The sequence below is a fragment of the Podarcis tiliguerta genome (genome assembly GCF_965153285.1).
Source record: "Podarcis tiliguerta genome assembly, chromosome: 1".
In the NCBI taxonomy this organism is placed as follows: Eukaryota; Metazoa; Chordata; class Lepidosauria; order Squamata; family Lacertidae; genus Podarcis; species Podarcis tiliguerta.
Genome location: NC_139534.1, coordinates 120,698,776 through 120,716,466, shown reverse-complemented (window position 1 = coordinate 120,716,466; position 17,691 = coordinate 120,698,776). Strand labels below are relative to the sequence as shown.

General features: G+C 41.1%; 1 protein-coding gene across 8 annotated transcripts in view; it reads right to left on the bottom strand.

Moving 5' to 3' along the window:
* MARK3 (microtubule affinity regulating kinase 3) overlaps nt 1–17,691 on the bottom strand; it is a 67,943-nt gene that overhangs the window by 22,391 nt on the left and 27,861 nt on the right. For all 8 annotated transcript variants that reach the window (XM_083435917.1, XM_083435920.1, XM_083435918.1 and 5 more), the window contains 8 exons: nt 15,714–15,779; nt 10,733–10,803; nt 9,176–9,232; nt 7,716–7,952; nt 6,746–6,865; nt 3,835–3,934; nt 3,496–3,608; nt 1,236–1,389 (listed from right to left, as the gene is read on the bottom strand). In XM_083435917.1, coding sequence (XP_083292043.1) covers nt 1,236–1,389; nt 3,496–3,608; nt 3,835–3,934; nt 6,746–6,865; nt 7,716–7,952; nt 9,176–9,232; nt 10,733–10,803; nt 15,714–15,779 — 918 coding nt within the window. The remainder of the gene's footprint in view (nt 1–1,235; nt 1,390–3,495; nt 3,609–3,834; nt 3,935–6,745; nt 6,866–7,715; nt 7,953–9,175; nt 9,233–10,732; nt 10,804–15,713; nt 15,780–17,691) is intronic.

The window sequence follows — 17,691 nt, the reverse complement described above, 5'->3', positions numbered from 1 at the left end:
CACATGGCAGAACAAAACAATGAACTTGTCTCTTCTGGAAGAAATTATTGCCTGCCAAAGAAGTTTCTTGGTCAGTATTGCCAACAGAAACCAAACCTATGAGAAGTAATAGGGTCTCCCTTTTACCAAGACACTCAAAAAGTTAGTGAGAATTGGAGATGCTAGGCAGTCTTTAGGGCTCTTCAATTTGCGGAATGGTGAGGGGAGAAAGGGTTTAAGTATTTCTGGGTGGGTCAAATCCCATACAAATACATCTGGATAAGTCCCACATATGAAGTTGCTCAAGTATCTGAAGATAGCTCCTAGATATTTGAAATATATGTCTAGCATCTCTTTACAGTTCTATGAAATATCTCTGTAAATACAATGTACAGTGGTGCCCTGCAAGACGAATGCCTCGCAAGACGGAAAACCGGCTAAAGGGTTTTCCGTTTTGGAGGTGCTTCGCAAAACGAATTTCCTATGGGCTTGCTTCGCAAGACGAAAATGTATTGCGAGTTCCTGCGGGTTTTTTTTCCTCCCCCCCCCTTTCCCAAGCCGCTTATCAGCTGATCCGCTAAGCCGCTTAACAGCTGATCCGCTAAGCCCACTAAGCCGCTAATAGCGCTAATCCGCTAATGGGCTTGCTTCGCAAGACGAAAAAAACCGCAAGACGAAGAGACTCGCGGAACGGATTCTTTTCGTCTTGCGAGGCACCACTGTAGACATTTTCATTGATAGCCATTACTGGCAGGGGAAAACTCTCTGAAGTGAAACTAGAGATGACATGGGCAATTGGGAGAGGACTGATAGCTTAACTTCTGAAAGAACCATCACTCTCCGTAACAACTGTCCTTTCAATTTGCCATGAGTATTTGATCAAGTGGTGGTGGCATTACTAATCGCAGTAGAACAGGACCACACCAAGTATCTAACTGGCTACTCTTTGTCTCACTTTAGAATTTACACGGCGAGAATGTTTGAAACTGGTTATCTCAAAGCATTACCAAGATCTGCAGTAACAGCAGTTGGGGCATAGAATTGGTCTCTCAATACCAAATTAAAACTTCCCATGGTTCAGCATATGCTGAACTCTTCATCCTCAACACAATCTTTTCTTTAGCTTTTCAAGAAGCCTTCCCCAATCATGGGTCATCCAAGCTTGGGAAAGGCTGTTTTAGAGAGACTCTCTCATAAGGTAGCTTGCAATCGTCTTTCTGCAGCAAGAGTTCCCAAATAATGAGAAGGCCACTCACCGTGGTCACTGTACCGTCGCTGCTTCTGGCTGGAAGATATACTTCTCTGCACTTTGTGATGGGGGGATTGTCCAGTACTGTTGTTGAGATCGCTACTTGGCCTGACTTTTGCAAGCGAAAGGTTGCTGCTGGAACTTGAGTCGCTGGCATCCAACTGAACAGAAGCAGACAGGGGAAAAGTTTGCATTATTAGTTCTGTGGCCCCAAATGTAACAAAGGGATTTGTAAAGGGAGCTTGAAATCCAACACTCCTTGTGTCTACAGGTCAAAGCACAACCAAAAGTTACCTGCTTTGAGGATTTGAATGGGAAGATGAATGAGCTGAGGAAATTAGTCAACACATGAGAGGGAAGAGCTAAAGGCATGAGCAAACAGATTCTTTTAAAACTTCTCGTAACAGGAGGCAACTGACCATCCCTGCCCATGAAGCATAGGGGGCAGCATCTTAGCAGCACCGATGAGAACTGTGTGCCTCTCAGGTGTCTCAGGCTAACCTCCTAGCACCTCCCATTAAAGAATTTCAAGAGCATGGATAGGAAATTCCTTTCCTTGACACCCTGGAGAGATGCTGCACTTAGGGGTTGACAGCAATGGGGCATGTTGACCACTGGTCTCATTCAGAAGAAAGCAGCTCTCTATATACCTAGTCAATCTGACATTCTTCAGAGTTTGCTAACTCACCAAGAGAAACAAAATAAAAAGGTTTAAAAAATAGGGTTGGCTTTCAGAACTTGGGCACCATGTTTTCGCTGTACTGAAGAACAAGGCAAAGTATGTGGCAGTGCTTTAGCCTGAAAACCTTTTGGCGCAGATCAAGTGTGATGTACTGCATTTTTCTCTAACTAGCTGAAACTTAATCAATAAAAGGATGCTTCTAAAGAACCATCTGTCAGAGTGCTTTGTCTTGCAGCCCAGTCACCACTAAACAAAATATTGCAAGCCATGGACGCTACTCACTTAAATGATGTGTAACTTTCAACTGGCCATAACAGCATGACCTCCAATAAGGAGCATGTGTCATTTATTGCCTTCACTTACACAAGTCTACAAGTCACGTTAACTAAAATATTACTATAGTGGTTACCCTGTGGCAACAACTCTCTTCAAACCTAAGAATGCAAGAGCAGTAAGTTGAAGTAAATACAGTTTGAGAAAGCCTGTAAAGCACCTCACTGGAGTTATGCTAAGACATGGAGCAGAAATATTTCAAATATATTCACTGCCTCTAATCTAAGTTGACAATGCAGCTTGCTGAATCGGGACCCAGTCGCTCCAGACCCAAGACTGTACGTATTATTGGAAGTCTGAACATTTCCTTCCACAGACACTGCAATTATCTTCAGTTTGCCAGCAACATGCTTGATAGGAGTTCCATAAATTTGGAGGACCCACACTTATGGTGCAAGAGTTGCCCTAACCTTGCCAAACCTAGAGGCGAGAAGTTCTTGTTCAACTAGGTTCTAGGTCAGTTTTAAAATAGAATGGAAGCATTAAGAATGGTCCTGGGTCAAATTAATATTACAGTGGTGCCCCGCAAGACGGAAAACCCGCTAGACGAAAGGGTTTTCCGTTTTGGAGGTGCTTCGCAGGACGAATTTCTCTATGGGCTTGCTTCGCAAGAAGAAAATGTATTGCGATTCCTGGGTTGTTGTTTTTTTTGCTCCCCACCCCCTTTTTCTAAGGCACTAAGCTGCTAATAGCCTTTTAGCAGCTAATCCGCTAATCCCTTAAGCCGCTAATAGCCGCTAAACCGCTAATAGCGCTAATCCGCTAATGGGCTTGCTTCGCAAGACGAAAAAACTCACGGAACGGATTCTTTTCGTCTTGCGAGGCACCACTGTATTAATACTTTAAATAGAAGAATGGGAAAATATTAAGCACCTGGCAGCTTGGCAAGAGAGGTAAGATGACTGCAAGAGTCAATAATAAGCTACCTCATGTATATCAAGATGCTTGAAGAGCCAAACCAGGTTTCTTCTTTACATCTAGGTCTGTGGGCCAAATGTGGACATCATAATAAACCACGGTTGACTATGATGGGAGTGGGCCACAATAAGACTCAGATACTTGCTCCTCTCATCCTCCAGTGCAGCTGCAAGGAGATTAGAAGCTTCTACTTCTAACTTCCTCCTTGCATCTGTGATGAATGAAGGGGAAGGTGAGGCTCAATGCTTGCTATTAACTCATTCCCAACATGATAGAGCATTGGTTATCATGAGTACAAGCCAGTTCTCAGCCATGGTTTGAGCATTTTACTCACCTCTGATGATTTTCTCCCCAGTAGCAAGTATGTAGCAGTGATTTCATCGTATTTCATTTTACTAAGAGATTCTTGTATTTCTTCTTGAGAATATCCCATTCCAACCATAATGTCTAGAATAAATTGAAAGTTTTCTTAAATGCACAATGTTTTACTAGCTTGAGCAGTCATACAAAATTACTACTTAATAATGGAACAAATTTAAAACCTTGCTATGGGAGACGTCCTTAGCCAAGATCTAAATTTGAGCATTTAAGCAAGCAATAAAGTGCTGAGCCACAATCCACACCATTTGTCATTATTAAGTATGTATGCTGGTGATCTTCATCCTCTGCTTACCTATTCTCTTCTGGTCCGAGATGTCTAGCTCTGGTTCAACAAAAGGCTTCAGTTCATCATCCTCATGCCCTGCATTGATCCATCTGTCCTTCATAATTTGCTGCAAAGATAGTTTTTGCATGAGTATTACCAGTAACAAAGATCTGTAGTCAAGGCCAAAGCTTAAGATTTTTGAGCTGCTTAAGTGAAGGCAAATGAACTAACTTGTATGAAAAAGAAACCTGCCCTTTCCACCCCTTATTTACTCTGCCTCTACCAAAGGGTGTGGGGTTTGTTTGTTAAAACCCCTATACTGTATTTTTCGCTCTATAAGACGCACCAGATCACAAGACGCACCTAGTTTTTGGAGGAGGAAAACAAGAAAAAAAATACTCTGAATCTCAGAAGCCAGAACAGCAAGCGGGATCGCTGTGCAATGAAAGCAGCAATCCCTCTTGCTGTTCTGGCTTCTGGGATAGCTGCGCAGCCTGCATTCGCTCCATAAGACGCACACACATTTCCCCTTACTTTTTAGGAGGGAAAAAGTGAGTCTTATAGAGCAAAAAATACGGTAAATTCTCTCATATTGAGACACTATGGGGAAGACAACCCCACTTCACGGTTGTGTTCACTGAGTATGGTGGTGCTCGATGCTGTTCAGGATAACTGTGTTGAACAGCTGGTAGAGAGGTTAAGTCTGACTACTTCACGGGTAGGAGCTGGTGGCTGGAGAGAGCTTGATTGTGGATGAGTGTTTGGGTGAAAAGTGTGAGGTTTTATTGGGGCTGGTGGAGTCCTGGATTAAGTGTGGTTTTAGCCTCACAGTGTTGGGCTGTCAGTGGCCTAGTGTGGTTTCTTGTATATGTACTTGAGAGATTGTTAGGACTGGTACCCGTGAAGTCTGTGTGCTGTGCCTGGGTGACAGTGTAAGTGGATGTGTATGTGCAGGTTGACTGAGGAACAGGTGTGCTAGCAGATGTGGAATTCATGTCAATATTGAGTGGAATCCCGTGTTACAGACTTTGATGTTTCATATATTGCATTTTGTTTTTATTGGGTTTGTACTCAAGTGTCGCACTACAGTGATCAATGCAAAGATTTCACCTTGTGCAACGGAAGGTTCTCCGCTCCCCCTGCACATGCCTAAATCTGTTCTGGGGGTTGCTCCAACCCCCCAGGGAAGAGTTGGGAACAACACAGGATGCATGTGTACCGTGGCAGGAGAGGCCACAGAAGCGCTCTTGCATTAGAGCAAGAATTTAGTTTAATGCTGGTCAACATTTCACATTTCTTTTTTTCCTTTTTAAAAAATTCTTTTAAAAACTGACATTTTTTTCTGATGAAGAGCAGTATGCAAAAACATAATTTATGTTTTTTGTTATATAAAAAAAAGGATAACGAAGCGAATAACAAGTGCTGCGTAAGCCGTCCTATTTGCTGTCAGCGTGGGCAAAAACAACTCTAGGGGACATATGAGGATGGAGGGGAGTGCTCCACTGGGACCTGGACTAGGAAGAGTGCTCAAAAAAATTAAAATGTAAATATCTTTAACAAAAGAAGCCATAGATGAGAAAACACACACACTAAAAGGAGTAACATGTTTAAAGCGTTTCTATACCTAATACTGAATATTACTAACTTAATATTAACTATTATTCAGGCAACAGCCCGTACTAAACTGTTCTTCATCTTAATAACCTGGCTTTAAAGGATATGGCTTTTATTCAACCACTTGATATGCTGCTTTGTATGTGAGTCACCATGGGTGGACTAGGCCCCCAAATGTGGCATATAAATACTTTTAATGAATAAAATTTATTTTCTCAAACATAAATATATGTATGTGGGTTAAACCACAGAGCCTAGGGCTTGCCGATCAGAAGGTTGGTGGTTCGAATCCCTGCAACAGGGTGAGCTCCTGTTGCTCGGTCCCTGCTCCTGCCAACCTAGGAGTTCGAAAACATGTCAAAGTGCAAGTAGATAAATCGGTACTGCTCCGACGGGAAGGTAAACAGCGTTTCCGTGCGATGCTCTGGTTCGCCAGAAGCGGCTTAGTCATGCTGGCCACATGACCCGGAAGCTGTACGCCGGCTCCCTTGGCCAATAAAGCAAGATGAGCGCCGCAACCCCAGAGTCGGTTACGACTGGACCTAATGGTCAGGGGTCCCTTTACCTTTATATATAATTTTGGTAATAAAAGGCAGCATCAGAAATCCCAGAATGTGGTTGGTAGCCAAAACGTCAGTTCATAAAGGGTGTACTGACACTGACGTATGTTTCATGATCTGCCAACGATAGGTAGGTCTAATGAAAGAGAGCTAGTGCGACTTCCAAGTCCTGCTTAACGTGAAGAACGCCCTCTAGGTGGAGCACCGCACCTCCATAACAATCACAGCAGCCTCGAGCTGCCCCAAGAGGAGAGATCATGAGTCATTACAATATCCTGACTTCTATCCAACTGAAGAGTAGCACGACGTGCTTCTTCAGTACAATACAATGGGATGATGCTATGAACATTTCCATTTAGACCAATGGCAATGTCGAGGTAGCTTTTGTGTGTGGGTTTGAGCAAGTCACTGTATGACCACCGCAGATGCGGCTTAATGCACTTGGAATGAAGTATTCCACAAGGTAATGGCACCATTTCCCTGCAATTCCAAAATGTACTGTTCTTTCATCCGGGGGAAACTATTAGAGAGGACCAAGAGTAAACAAGTCATCTGTAAAAGGCATAGCTATCCCTATTATGTCCCTCGCAAACCCCTAATTGTACACTGCTTAGAAATTACTGTATAAAGTGGTGTAGAATTTATTTAAAACAACAACAAGGCCAAAATTACCTGGATGCACAAGCAATTTTAAAATTCAAAATTTCTTTGAATGAAGCAGGAGGGGAGAAACGATATTATAATGGTGAGGAAGATAATACTACCTCAAGAGTGCCTCTTTTAGTTGGGTTTAGCACCAGGAAACGTTTCAGTAGGTTTTCACAGTCCGTTGACATGTAGAATGGAATCCTGTATTTCCCTCTCAGCACTCTTTCTCTCAGTTCCTTTAATCAAAACACACACTGTTACCGGAAAAATCCTAGAGCTCCCTTGGACAAAAAGTAAAGACACCAACCAGAGTAAATTGGAGCAAATCAGCAGCCTGTAGGCTTGGCCTTTATTGAACTGTTGCAACAGGGTGCTCCCCTCACTTGCAGGAGAGAGGAAAGGACACAGAAAAATGGTGTGCAAGGCCTTATAAAAACTTTTGAAATTCCCACCCTGTAGGTCAAGCCCACCCCCAGAAACATCATGCATACATCACAGAAAGGAGGGGGTGAGGGAGGGGTGGTGGTGGTAACCTGAGTGTCCTGTCACCTGGCTGGTTCCCTTCTCCCCCTCCCCATTTTCAGAAGACAAAAGGTAGTTGCAGTTTCCTGCCCCCTGAGGGGGAATCCAATCACTGTTCTTTTGTTATAGTCCCTGTTGAATCCATTCGTGTATGCAATCCGTTGTGTTGTTGATGGTCTTCTGTCTGGGACCATCAGGGTTGGCATTGCAACTGGGCAGGGTTCCTGTGTATGTACTGGTATGCTCAAGGATTATGGCTGCCCTGTATCAAACCTTCCCCATTTTGTAGTCCTTCCTTCATGGAGTAAAATAAAAGTGGAACAGTGCAAATCCGGTGTATGGCTGATTTTCTATGAATCTATAACAGAAGCGTAGTGTATGTAGTTTGTGAGTGTGTGTGTGTGTGAAGTTTGTACAAACTGAATGATTGGGGGGGGGGGGTGTTCCTGCTACAACACCAAATAGGAAATTACAGGTGTGCTATTAAGTATTGACATAAAAAAAATGACAGTCCAGGAACTCCCCATCCTCCTCCCACCCTTTAAGCATAAATTAGGTGCGTACCTTTAGATTCTGCCCATCAAAAGGCAGAGAACCGCTCACAAGAGTGTAAAGAATGACGCCTAAGCTCCAAACATCTACTTCAGGTCCATCATACTTCTTGCCTTGGAAGAGTTCCGGAGCAGCATATGGAGGACTGCCACAAAATGTGTCCAGTTTATTTCCAACTGTAAACTCATTGCTAAAACCAAAATCGGCTATTTTAATGTTCATGTCTGCATCAAGCAACAGATTTTCAGCCTGGAGGGGAACAACAGAGTAAGACGTGAGATTTCCCTCCCTGGAAACGAACAGTTTCTTCTAGTCGAAGTCCTTCAAGATCCAATTCATATAGTCGGGCGTATTAGCATGTGTCTTAAAGAGTTTGCTGATTTGCTCACTTACATTAAGTACAGCCAGGTTTTCAGAAGAGACTAAAAAAAAATATTGTTTTGTCTATAACAGAGCCTTCTCTTTAGTAAGGAACCCGGTTTATTGTAAAAGTGGGTTCAAACTGGTTCAAATATACAAATAAACGGATTTTGTGATACACCAAGAACGGGTGCAAGCCCCAAAGAAGATGGAGCTGTGAACCAAGGGAAGTAAGCAACTAACATAATCCCGTGAAATGGGGGTTCATCTCAGGGCGGTTCACAACATAAAATCACAATATAAAATACAAAATAAAAATTAAAGACAACCCAATAACCCGCCCCTTCCACAACACATTTTAAAAGGGCATTTTAAATCAGCCAAAGGCCAGGAAGAAGAGGAATGTTTTGCCCGACACCTAAAGATACGTGACGAAGGTGCCAGGCAAGCCTCCCTGGGGAAAGCATTCCACAAGCAGGGAGCTACTGCAGAAATGGTCTGTTCTCGCCACTCTCGGGACCTCTCATGGAGGAGGCACACAAAGAAGGAACTCAGAGGATGATCTCAGGGTCTGGGTAGGTTCATATGGAGACAGGCGGTCCTTGCAGTCCTGAGTCATTCTATGTTATTTTAAATGTGTTTCTGGCAGGAGGGTTATTGATTTGTTTTTGTTTGTTTTTTAAATGTATTTTGTGTTCTCATTTTGAATTTTTATGTCATAAACTGCCCTGTGATCTTCAGAAGAAGGGCAGTGTACAAATTTAATAAATAATAATAATAATAATTCTCTCTTTCACCATGACCCATGCAATCCTGAAAGTGAGAATTGAGCTAGCAAAATCTGTACTTACAGCAGAGTCTATTTACTACCAGAAATCATTTCTACTTCTCAAACTATTACCCTCAGCCTTAATAATATACTAGCCTGCAGTAACCAACTTGGTAGGTATTTTACTCTTCACATGCCAACTAGTAGTCAAAATTCATCACAGAAATTCATCCTTTACTTTTCCAGTAAAGAACAAGGAAAATTGGTATTAATCTGGGAACAGAACAGAGTATGAAAATACTTAATAAAGTTCAAATACAAAATCTTGTGTTTCTCTTCTTACCTTGAGATCTCTGTGAACAATATGCTTTTGGTGGCAATACTGCACTGCAGATACTATCTGGATAGAAAACAGGCTCAATTATATAAAGTGACATATATCAAACAAACAGTATTGCAATAATAGGTTTTAGCAGGAGTTGCTAAAATTGGGAAGCAATTATAAAGTCAATATAATGCCCATTATGAGTAACAAAATTACCAAAAGCTCCAAGCCTAAGCACACTTAATTGTGGGTAACTCTTACTGAAATCAATAAGAATTATTCAAAAAAGTGCATTTAGGATAAGAGTCAAAGTGACAACTGAAGGCAAGCCTATTACTTACTTAGGCTAGTGTTACCCTTCAAGCAGATTGTTATGGTTTCTCTGTATGGTAAACAAGATTAACAGTCAGTCAGACAGTATGCGACAAGTTATAGACATCTTATAAGTGATACTTATGAAAATCCCTAAGATTTTTCCAGCTCTTACTGTTGACTCAAAACATGGCATTCCCTATTGCTTACCCGCAGAACTCAATTATTGCCCATTTCCATGCATATGCCAAAACTCTGCTATGCAACTTGAAGATATTATAAGAGTGCCACCAGACACAAACAGAATGAAAGGTAAATTTCACCAAGAAATTTCACTAAATCAGAAGCCTGTTCTCAACATCAGGGTTCAGAACACACATAATGACACAGACAGGCAAGTTAACATCCAGACTGCCAATCTCACAAGAATCTCAAATCTCTTTAAGAAAAGGTTCATTTCTAACTGTAACAGGTATCTCTTCTACTTCCAACTGTCTGAGTAATAGATCAAAAGTTAAGCTACTTTCCCTCTGCGCTTTCACAGCAGATTGGCTTGCAAGATGAACAGTGAGAATCACAACAGAGAATAGGAGCAGGGGGCGGATGAAAAGAGGAACAGCACACTCGCAGTTTGAAACAGGAGGAACTCAAATCAAGGACAAGCTGTTCTGCAGCCAATACTTGCTTTCTTTGAGCAGTTTCCAATTCATGACCCTTTATTCCACTGCAAACTTGTTATAAAAAATAATGTCTTCAGACATAACACCAAACCATGGCTTGGCACTATGTGAATTACCCTCGTTTTCATGTGCCTACCGTTGCACAGTCTGATTAAACTGCTTCCTTTTGTGCAAACCATAGTCTGATGATACATACTAGCCAGCAAACTATGGTTTGTGCTTGCCCTCGAAACCAAGATTGAGACTAAAGTTTAGCACTTCTATCTTAACACCTTTACTTGGAGTTTATCCTTATTGATTCCAATGCAACTTACTTCCCAGGAAGTGTGTGTGTGCCACAATAAAATAGTCAAGGGCTTCATTTTCATACGCACACTGAAAAATGTAGGAGCTACTTCCCTGTAGTGATAGATAATCCAATGTGGATTCAGCATGAATGTGAAAGTATTTGCTGATTGGGCCAATTTTGCTAGTATTTCCCAACATCAACACTCCCTCCAGGAGGGAGAGCAATCACTGACTGGGGAAAATGTCAATTAAATTAAAACATTTAGAAGTCTAGTACAGAATAGTCCATACATACCTGTCTAAATTTAGCTCTTGCTTCCTTTTCCTTCATTCTTCCATGTGCAACTAGATAGTCAAACACCTCCCCTGTAATTGAGATATATGAATGGTGAAATCTTTTGAGCATTTAAGTAATAACTAATTTATTTCTGACTGTGACAATTGGATTTTCACGTTCTGGAGAATTCAAAAGCCTGCCATATTTTTGTGACTTTTAGGCTGGCCCTAATGACAAAATTACCCAACTGTGAACAACAGAACCTTAATAGCAGCAGCAGTTTATGAGGAGAAACAAAACATACAAGAATTTGAGGGGAAAAAATTGGTGTGTGCATGAACACATGATATATGCAAATTACAAGATTAACATAGCTGCCAAGTTTTGAAATTTTAATCAAGTAGTCAACAGAGTAGCATGTGTTTTTACAGGGAAGAAAAACATTATCTTATTAAAATCTTGTTTGACAGGGAGGGCTTCCTTACTGCTTGATGATTTGTAGGAACAAACATATGATAAATATTATTACTTTCAGAAAGAATTTTTAAAAAGCTTTTATCAGTGACACACAACCATCACACATTCTGTTTCTAAGGCTTTTAATTAATGAAACCAGTCAGAGGAACCAATTAAAAATACATGCTAAAAGACTACAGTCACAGTACACAGTAAGTGATTCATTCCGAATCAGACAACCAAGGCAGGAAATTCTCAGACAGTGATATTAGATGTAGCCCCTGACAACTCACCCTGCAGGCTTGTCTTTCAACATCTCTGCAGAATGATTTTAGCTCTTTTGCAATAGTGACGTGGCATGGGAATTAGATATAACACTACACTGGTTCCATCCACACACCTATAATGCTCATGGAATATATAACTCTGTGCCAGCATTTCAATCTCTTCGTGTGATTTAAATGGGTATAATCAAAACAGTGTAAACTGGGGTGGTGGTAGAAATGGGAATTTGGTGTACTTTGGCATACAAACAACTTATAAGACCATTTGTGAATATGAGCCCTTTCACAGATTCTATGCTCAACTGTTTACTTACTTACTTACTAAATAAATAATTGTATGCTGCCATTTGTCCAAAAAGCACAAGCAGTTCACAAACAAAAATCCAAAATGAGAACACAAGAATACATAATAAAAGAAAAACAAACTAATAACTCTGACTCCCACACACATTTAAAAGGATACAGAATGTTAATCAGCCCAAAGCCTAGTTGAATAGGCATGTTTCACCTGGTATATCTATGTATCTATATGTGTGTGTGTGTGTGTGAGAGAGAGAGAGAGAGAGAGGGCACCAGGAGAGTATCCCACAAATATGTAGCCACTGCAGAAATGGCCCGTTCTCATTTTGCCACCCTCCAATCTCTCATGCGGTAGGCACACAAAGAGGGACCCTCCAATGATGATCTCTGGATCTGGGTCAGTTCATTTGGGGAGAGGCTGACCTTGAGGTATTGTGGTTCTGAACCATTTAAGGCTTTATAGTTCAAAACCAGTACTTTGAATTGAGCCCAGAAACTAATTGGCAGCCAGGCCAGTATCGGTGTGATATGCTCAGACATTTATTATACCATAATGAAGGACAAAAGTGGTAAGGACCTAACAGAAGCAGAAGACATCACGAAGAGGTGGCAAGAATACACATAGGAATTATACCAGAAAGATATGGATGTCTCATACACCCCAGGCAGTGTGGTTGCTGACCTTGAGCCAGACATCCTGGAGAGTGAAGTCAAATGGGCCTTAAAAGCACTGCTAATAACAAGGCCAGTGGAAGTGATGATATTCCAGCTGAACTATTTAAAATTTTAAAAGATGATGCTGTTAAGGTGCTACATACAATATGCCAGCAAGTTTGGAAAACTCAGCAGTGGCCAGAGGATTAGAGAAGATCAGTCTACATTCCAATCCCAAAGAAGGGCAGTGCCAAAGAATGCTCCAACTACTGCACAATTGCAGTCATTTCACACACTAGCAAGGTTATGCTTAAAATTCTACAAGGCAGGTTTAAGCAGTATGTGGACTGAAAACTCCCAGAACTGCAAGCTGGATTTTGAAGGGACAGAGGAGCCAGAGACAAAATAATAATAATAATAATAATAATAATAATAATAATAATAATAATAATTTATTTATTTGTACCCCGCCATCTGGCTAGGCTTCCCCAGCCACTCTGGGCGGCTTCCAAAAAAATATATTAAAATACTCTAATACATCAAACATTAAAAGCTTCCCTGAACAGGGCTGCCTTCACATGTCTTCTAAAAGTCTGGTAGTTGTTGTTCTCTTTGACATCTGGTGGGAGGGCGTTCCACAGGGAGGGCGCCACTACCAAGAAGGCCCAAATTGCAAGCATGCGCTGGATTATGGAGAAAGTTAGAGAGTTCCAGAAATACATCCACTTCTGTTTCATTGACTATGCAAAAGCCTTTGACTGTGTTGACCACAGCAAACTATGGCAAGTTCTTAAGGAAATGGGAGTGCCTGATCACCTCATCTGTCTCCTGAGAAATCTCTATGTGGGACAAGAAGCTACAGTTAGAACTGGATATGGAACAACTGATTGGTTCAAAATTGGGAAAGGAGTACGGCAAGGCTATATATTGTCTTCCTGCTTATTTAACTTATATGATTAATTCATCATGTGAAAGCCTGGGCGGGATGAATCCCAAATCGGAATTAAGATTGCCAGCAGAAATATCAACAACCTCAGATATACAGATGACACAACCTTGATGGCAGAAAGTGAGGAGGAATTAAAGAACCTTTTAATGAGGGTGAAAGAGGAGAGGACAAAATATGGTCTGAACCTCAACAAGACTCCCTGGAAAAGACCCTGATGTTGGGAAAGATGGAGGGCACAAGGAGAAGGGGACGACAGAGGATGAGATGGTTGAACAGTGTTCTCGAAGCTACCAGGATGAGTTTGACCAAACTGCGGGAGGCAGTGGAAGACCGGAGTGCCTGGCGTGCTCTGGTCCATGGGGTCACGAAGAGTCGGACACGATTAAACGACTAAACAACAACATACTCAAACCACCTTGCCCCTGTGAGCAACCTGGCCACCAAATTCTGCACCAGCTGAAGTTTCTGAACCGTCTTCCGAGGCAGCCCTATGTATACTGCATTGCAGTAATCTAACCTAGAGGTTACCAAAGCAGAGACAACAGAGATTAAGCTACCCCTTTCCAGGTAGGGGTGCAACTGGGCTACCAGCGGAAGCTGATGGATTAATTTGATAATGATAAAAAATAATTGTACCATTTATACTCTGCTTATATCATCACATGATTTTATCATTTACACTCAGTTTTTGCATCATGTATAAATTAACTGTTTGTTCACAAATAATTCAGAACAAAATGTAAAACAACCAACACAGCAAATGTAAAAACAATCTAATTTTAAAAACTGTAATCTCAGCATGACTAAAACAAAACTTAAGCAGAGCATAAAGGACTGAACACCTTTTAAAATAGGTTTTCAAAACCCATCTAGACACGAGAAGAGAAGGGACCTGAAGGATCTTCCCCAGGCAGAAATAATATTCCTCAGTTTTGGCACCATAACGAAGAACACACTCTTCCTCTCTCTTGTCCATCCTTCCGCCTCTAAAGCTGACCTCATGACTTACACAGGTTCCTATAGAGGCCAACCTTGGGATAATTTGTTCCCAGGTCATTAAATATTTTGAAGGTCTGCAACCACTCTTAAAGTTGAGCCCAGAAACAAGCATCAATGTAGCTGGTAAAAGATTGGAGGTATACGGTCTGATCTCGTCAGTATTCTAGCAGCACATTTTGGACCAAGTGCAGCTTCTCCAATGGTTTTTTAAAGGTCTTTGGATTGCTTCATGCAATAAGATCTCACTGTTTAGTTTACCGGTAGTTCCATCAAACTGAGGGAGCAGCAGTTTGCACACCTATTCACTATATAATTCCTCTCCAGTGCCAAAGGTAAGTCAAAATTGCCTTTGAAAATTACAGAGATGGCATGAATCTGGCCTGGGAAAGGCTAACAGTTCCAGGTTGCCCTAGGTGCCAAAAGGCCTGCTTTGAATCAACAGTGAAATGATGCACAGAAGCTTTACTTGTTTTTTCCTCTCTTTTGGGGGGAGGGGAAAGAGAGAAACTCTATGTCCAGTTTCTTTAACTCAGAACCCATTGAGCTAAATACAGTCCATCAGCCACAGCCCACCTCCCATTTTGCTGTGGCAAAAATAGTACAATTGTTAAGCACTTGGAAGGTCACAACATATGGCTGGAGGGCTGTGTTTGGCTCGGGAGATCACGTGTTGTGCAGCAGTGCTCTGCATTTTCTGTTCCCTTAAAACCTTTGTATTTTTCACCTGGTTGTTTTAAAGTGCTAGTCTCTACTTTACACTGATACATGCATCCAGGGAATATAAAGGGATCTGGATTTGTTTTCCCTTTCATATTGTTTAATTATGCAACAGTGAAAGAAATGCTGAAAATATATATATTGATATCAACATGTCTGCAGTTGATAAAGTTAGCACTATGGTCCATGTAGTTTTGCATATGTATATTATATTTTTGGAAAATGTATACCTTATGTTAAAAGGAAACTGATATATCTGTCTTCAATGTGGAACACTTTGTGTTGCTTTATTTTGTACACCACTCTGAGGGCCTTCCAGCTTATAAAACATGAACACACACACACACATTTAGACTGAGAAAAGCAAATCAATAGTACAAGTGTCCACTGAAGGTACAAGGCAACTAACTGGAATTTTTGGAGTCTGACCGTATGATTAACTTAACTGCTTCAAGATAACAAGAAGGGCAGTAAGCTCTTACTGAAGTCTGCAAATATTTACATGCTCTTACATTTATTATGCGGAGAGTATAAGTGGTGGTTTTGAAATGTTATTATTTTTTCCAAACATGGACATTATATATAGTTTATCACTTGATTTTTTAAAATCCTATTTGGTTTGAAATAGTTTTGTACTTACCTCCACTTGCATACTCCATGATTAAGTAGAGTGTTTTTTCGGTTTCAATTACCTCGAATAATTTAACTGGAAGAGACAAGAACTGATTTAGAGATTAACGTCAGTCTTACCTATATAGACAATATTTGTTACTGGACTTCAGTTTTATTTACCATTTCAAATAGTGACCTTAAACACCATGGGGAGGCAGGGTCAATACATATTTTCCCTGCCAGGCACATGAACATTACACACTGGTGCCTTATAGACACTCAGGTCAAGTGTCTACCAAATATCCTTTTACTGGAACAGCTAAAGGCTGAATCTGCAAAACATGTTCTCTGCCACAATCTCTCCCCAAGCTGAAGCCCTGAGTCACAACCCAGAGAACTGTTTGCCTAGCGCTGCAATATACAACAAAGCTTTTGATTTCCCCCTTGAGCAACTCAGCCCCCAAACCGCATGATAAGCCGCAACAGAAACATAGGGGGATTTTAAAGCAGTATATAGTAAGGAATAAGTATTAAAATAGAAATACCAGAAGCAGCAATGAACATCAACCTAAGGGGAGCTCCCTGGACTGCTGCTGTAAGTATTTGCTATGTATTTGTTGATGCAGGACTAATTTTGCAGTATTGAGACCACTTACAAAATCAATGAAGCAGGTCCTCTAAGTGCTTTCAGGAAGCATCAATTGATTGTGTTTTAGAAAACTGACAAATCACATTTTTCCTAGGCACACACATCAAAGACTAATACAGAAACATCCTGCTTTTTCATATGACTATCTACACTAGACATTAAAGTAATAGTATTTAAGAACTGAAGAATAAAAAAAAAAACCAGCTCTTCAAATGTAACTGGATAAAGGCATAAAATAACCATATCTGATAAATAATTATTTAATAATAGAATCTGAAATAAGCCATTTACATCATCTATGAAACTACCAGACCTGCTCCCAAAGTATTATACTTATAAGGCATCTAATATATTTCTTCACTAGGAAATAGTTTGCTTCGTGTATGCTAAGCATAGCTTGGTTGTTCCCAGGACATTGCTTCTGAAAAGTTTACCAGAAAGTGCCCCTTGTTTCAAAGGGCACAACGTTTAGGGAAAGGGCTGCAGGCCTGGCAATCACACTTCTGTTTTCCATTCAGAAAGTCAGTGCTGGGAGAGATATTCCAGTCTGGAGAGCCACTCTCAGTCTGTGTACACAAATACTGGGCTAGATGAACCAATGGTTTGACTCAGTATAAAGCAGATTCTCATGTTCCTATGGTTGTGATAATCCAGCACTCAATTATGTAATAACGTAATATAAGACAAGAGCTCGTTGTCGCTAATATTTTAAAAATTATTTCCAATTGCCAATCATTCTTACAGAACATGAAGAACTATGAAGAAGCTCTCAGCTTCATAATACATGCATACATCATTATTCAATTATTCATGCTAGGGTATGATTTGTGCTTAAATCCTAAGTGGTGGGTATTTATAGATTGAGTTGGATGAAAAGTGCTCATCTAGCTGTTGGAAGAGATTTATGGGAATAAGCTACATTGACTTTCAGTGTTACAGTAGAGTCACTAATCACTTCCAAGTCCTATCTTGACATCTCCCTTTATAAGTTAGCACTGTTATCTCTGGATTGCATTTTTATATATATTAAAAATTCCCATGCTTATCAATCTGAAATTCCCTCTAAGGTAAAAGGTAAAGGTACCCCTGCCCGTACGGGCCAGTCTTGCCAGACTCTAGGGTTGTGCGTTCATCTCACTTTATAGGCCGGGAGCCAGCGCTGCCCGCAGACACTTCCGGGTCACGTAGCCAGCGTGACAAGCTGCATCTGGCGAGCCAGCGCAGCACACGGAACGCCATTTACCTTCCCGCTGGTAAGCGGTCCCTATTTATCTACTTGCACCCGGAGGTGCTTTCGAACTGCTAGGTTGGCAGGCGCTGGGACCGAACGACGGGAGCGCACCCCGCCGCGGGGATT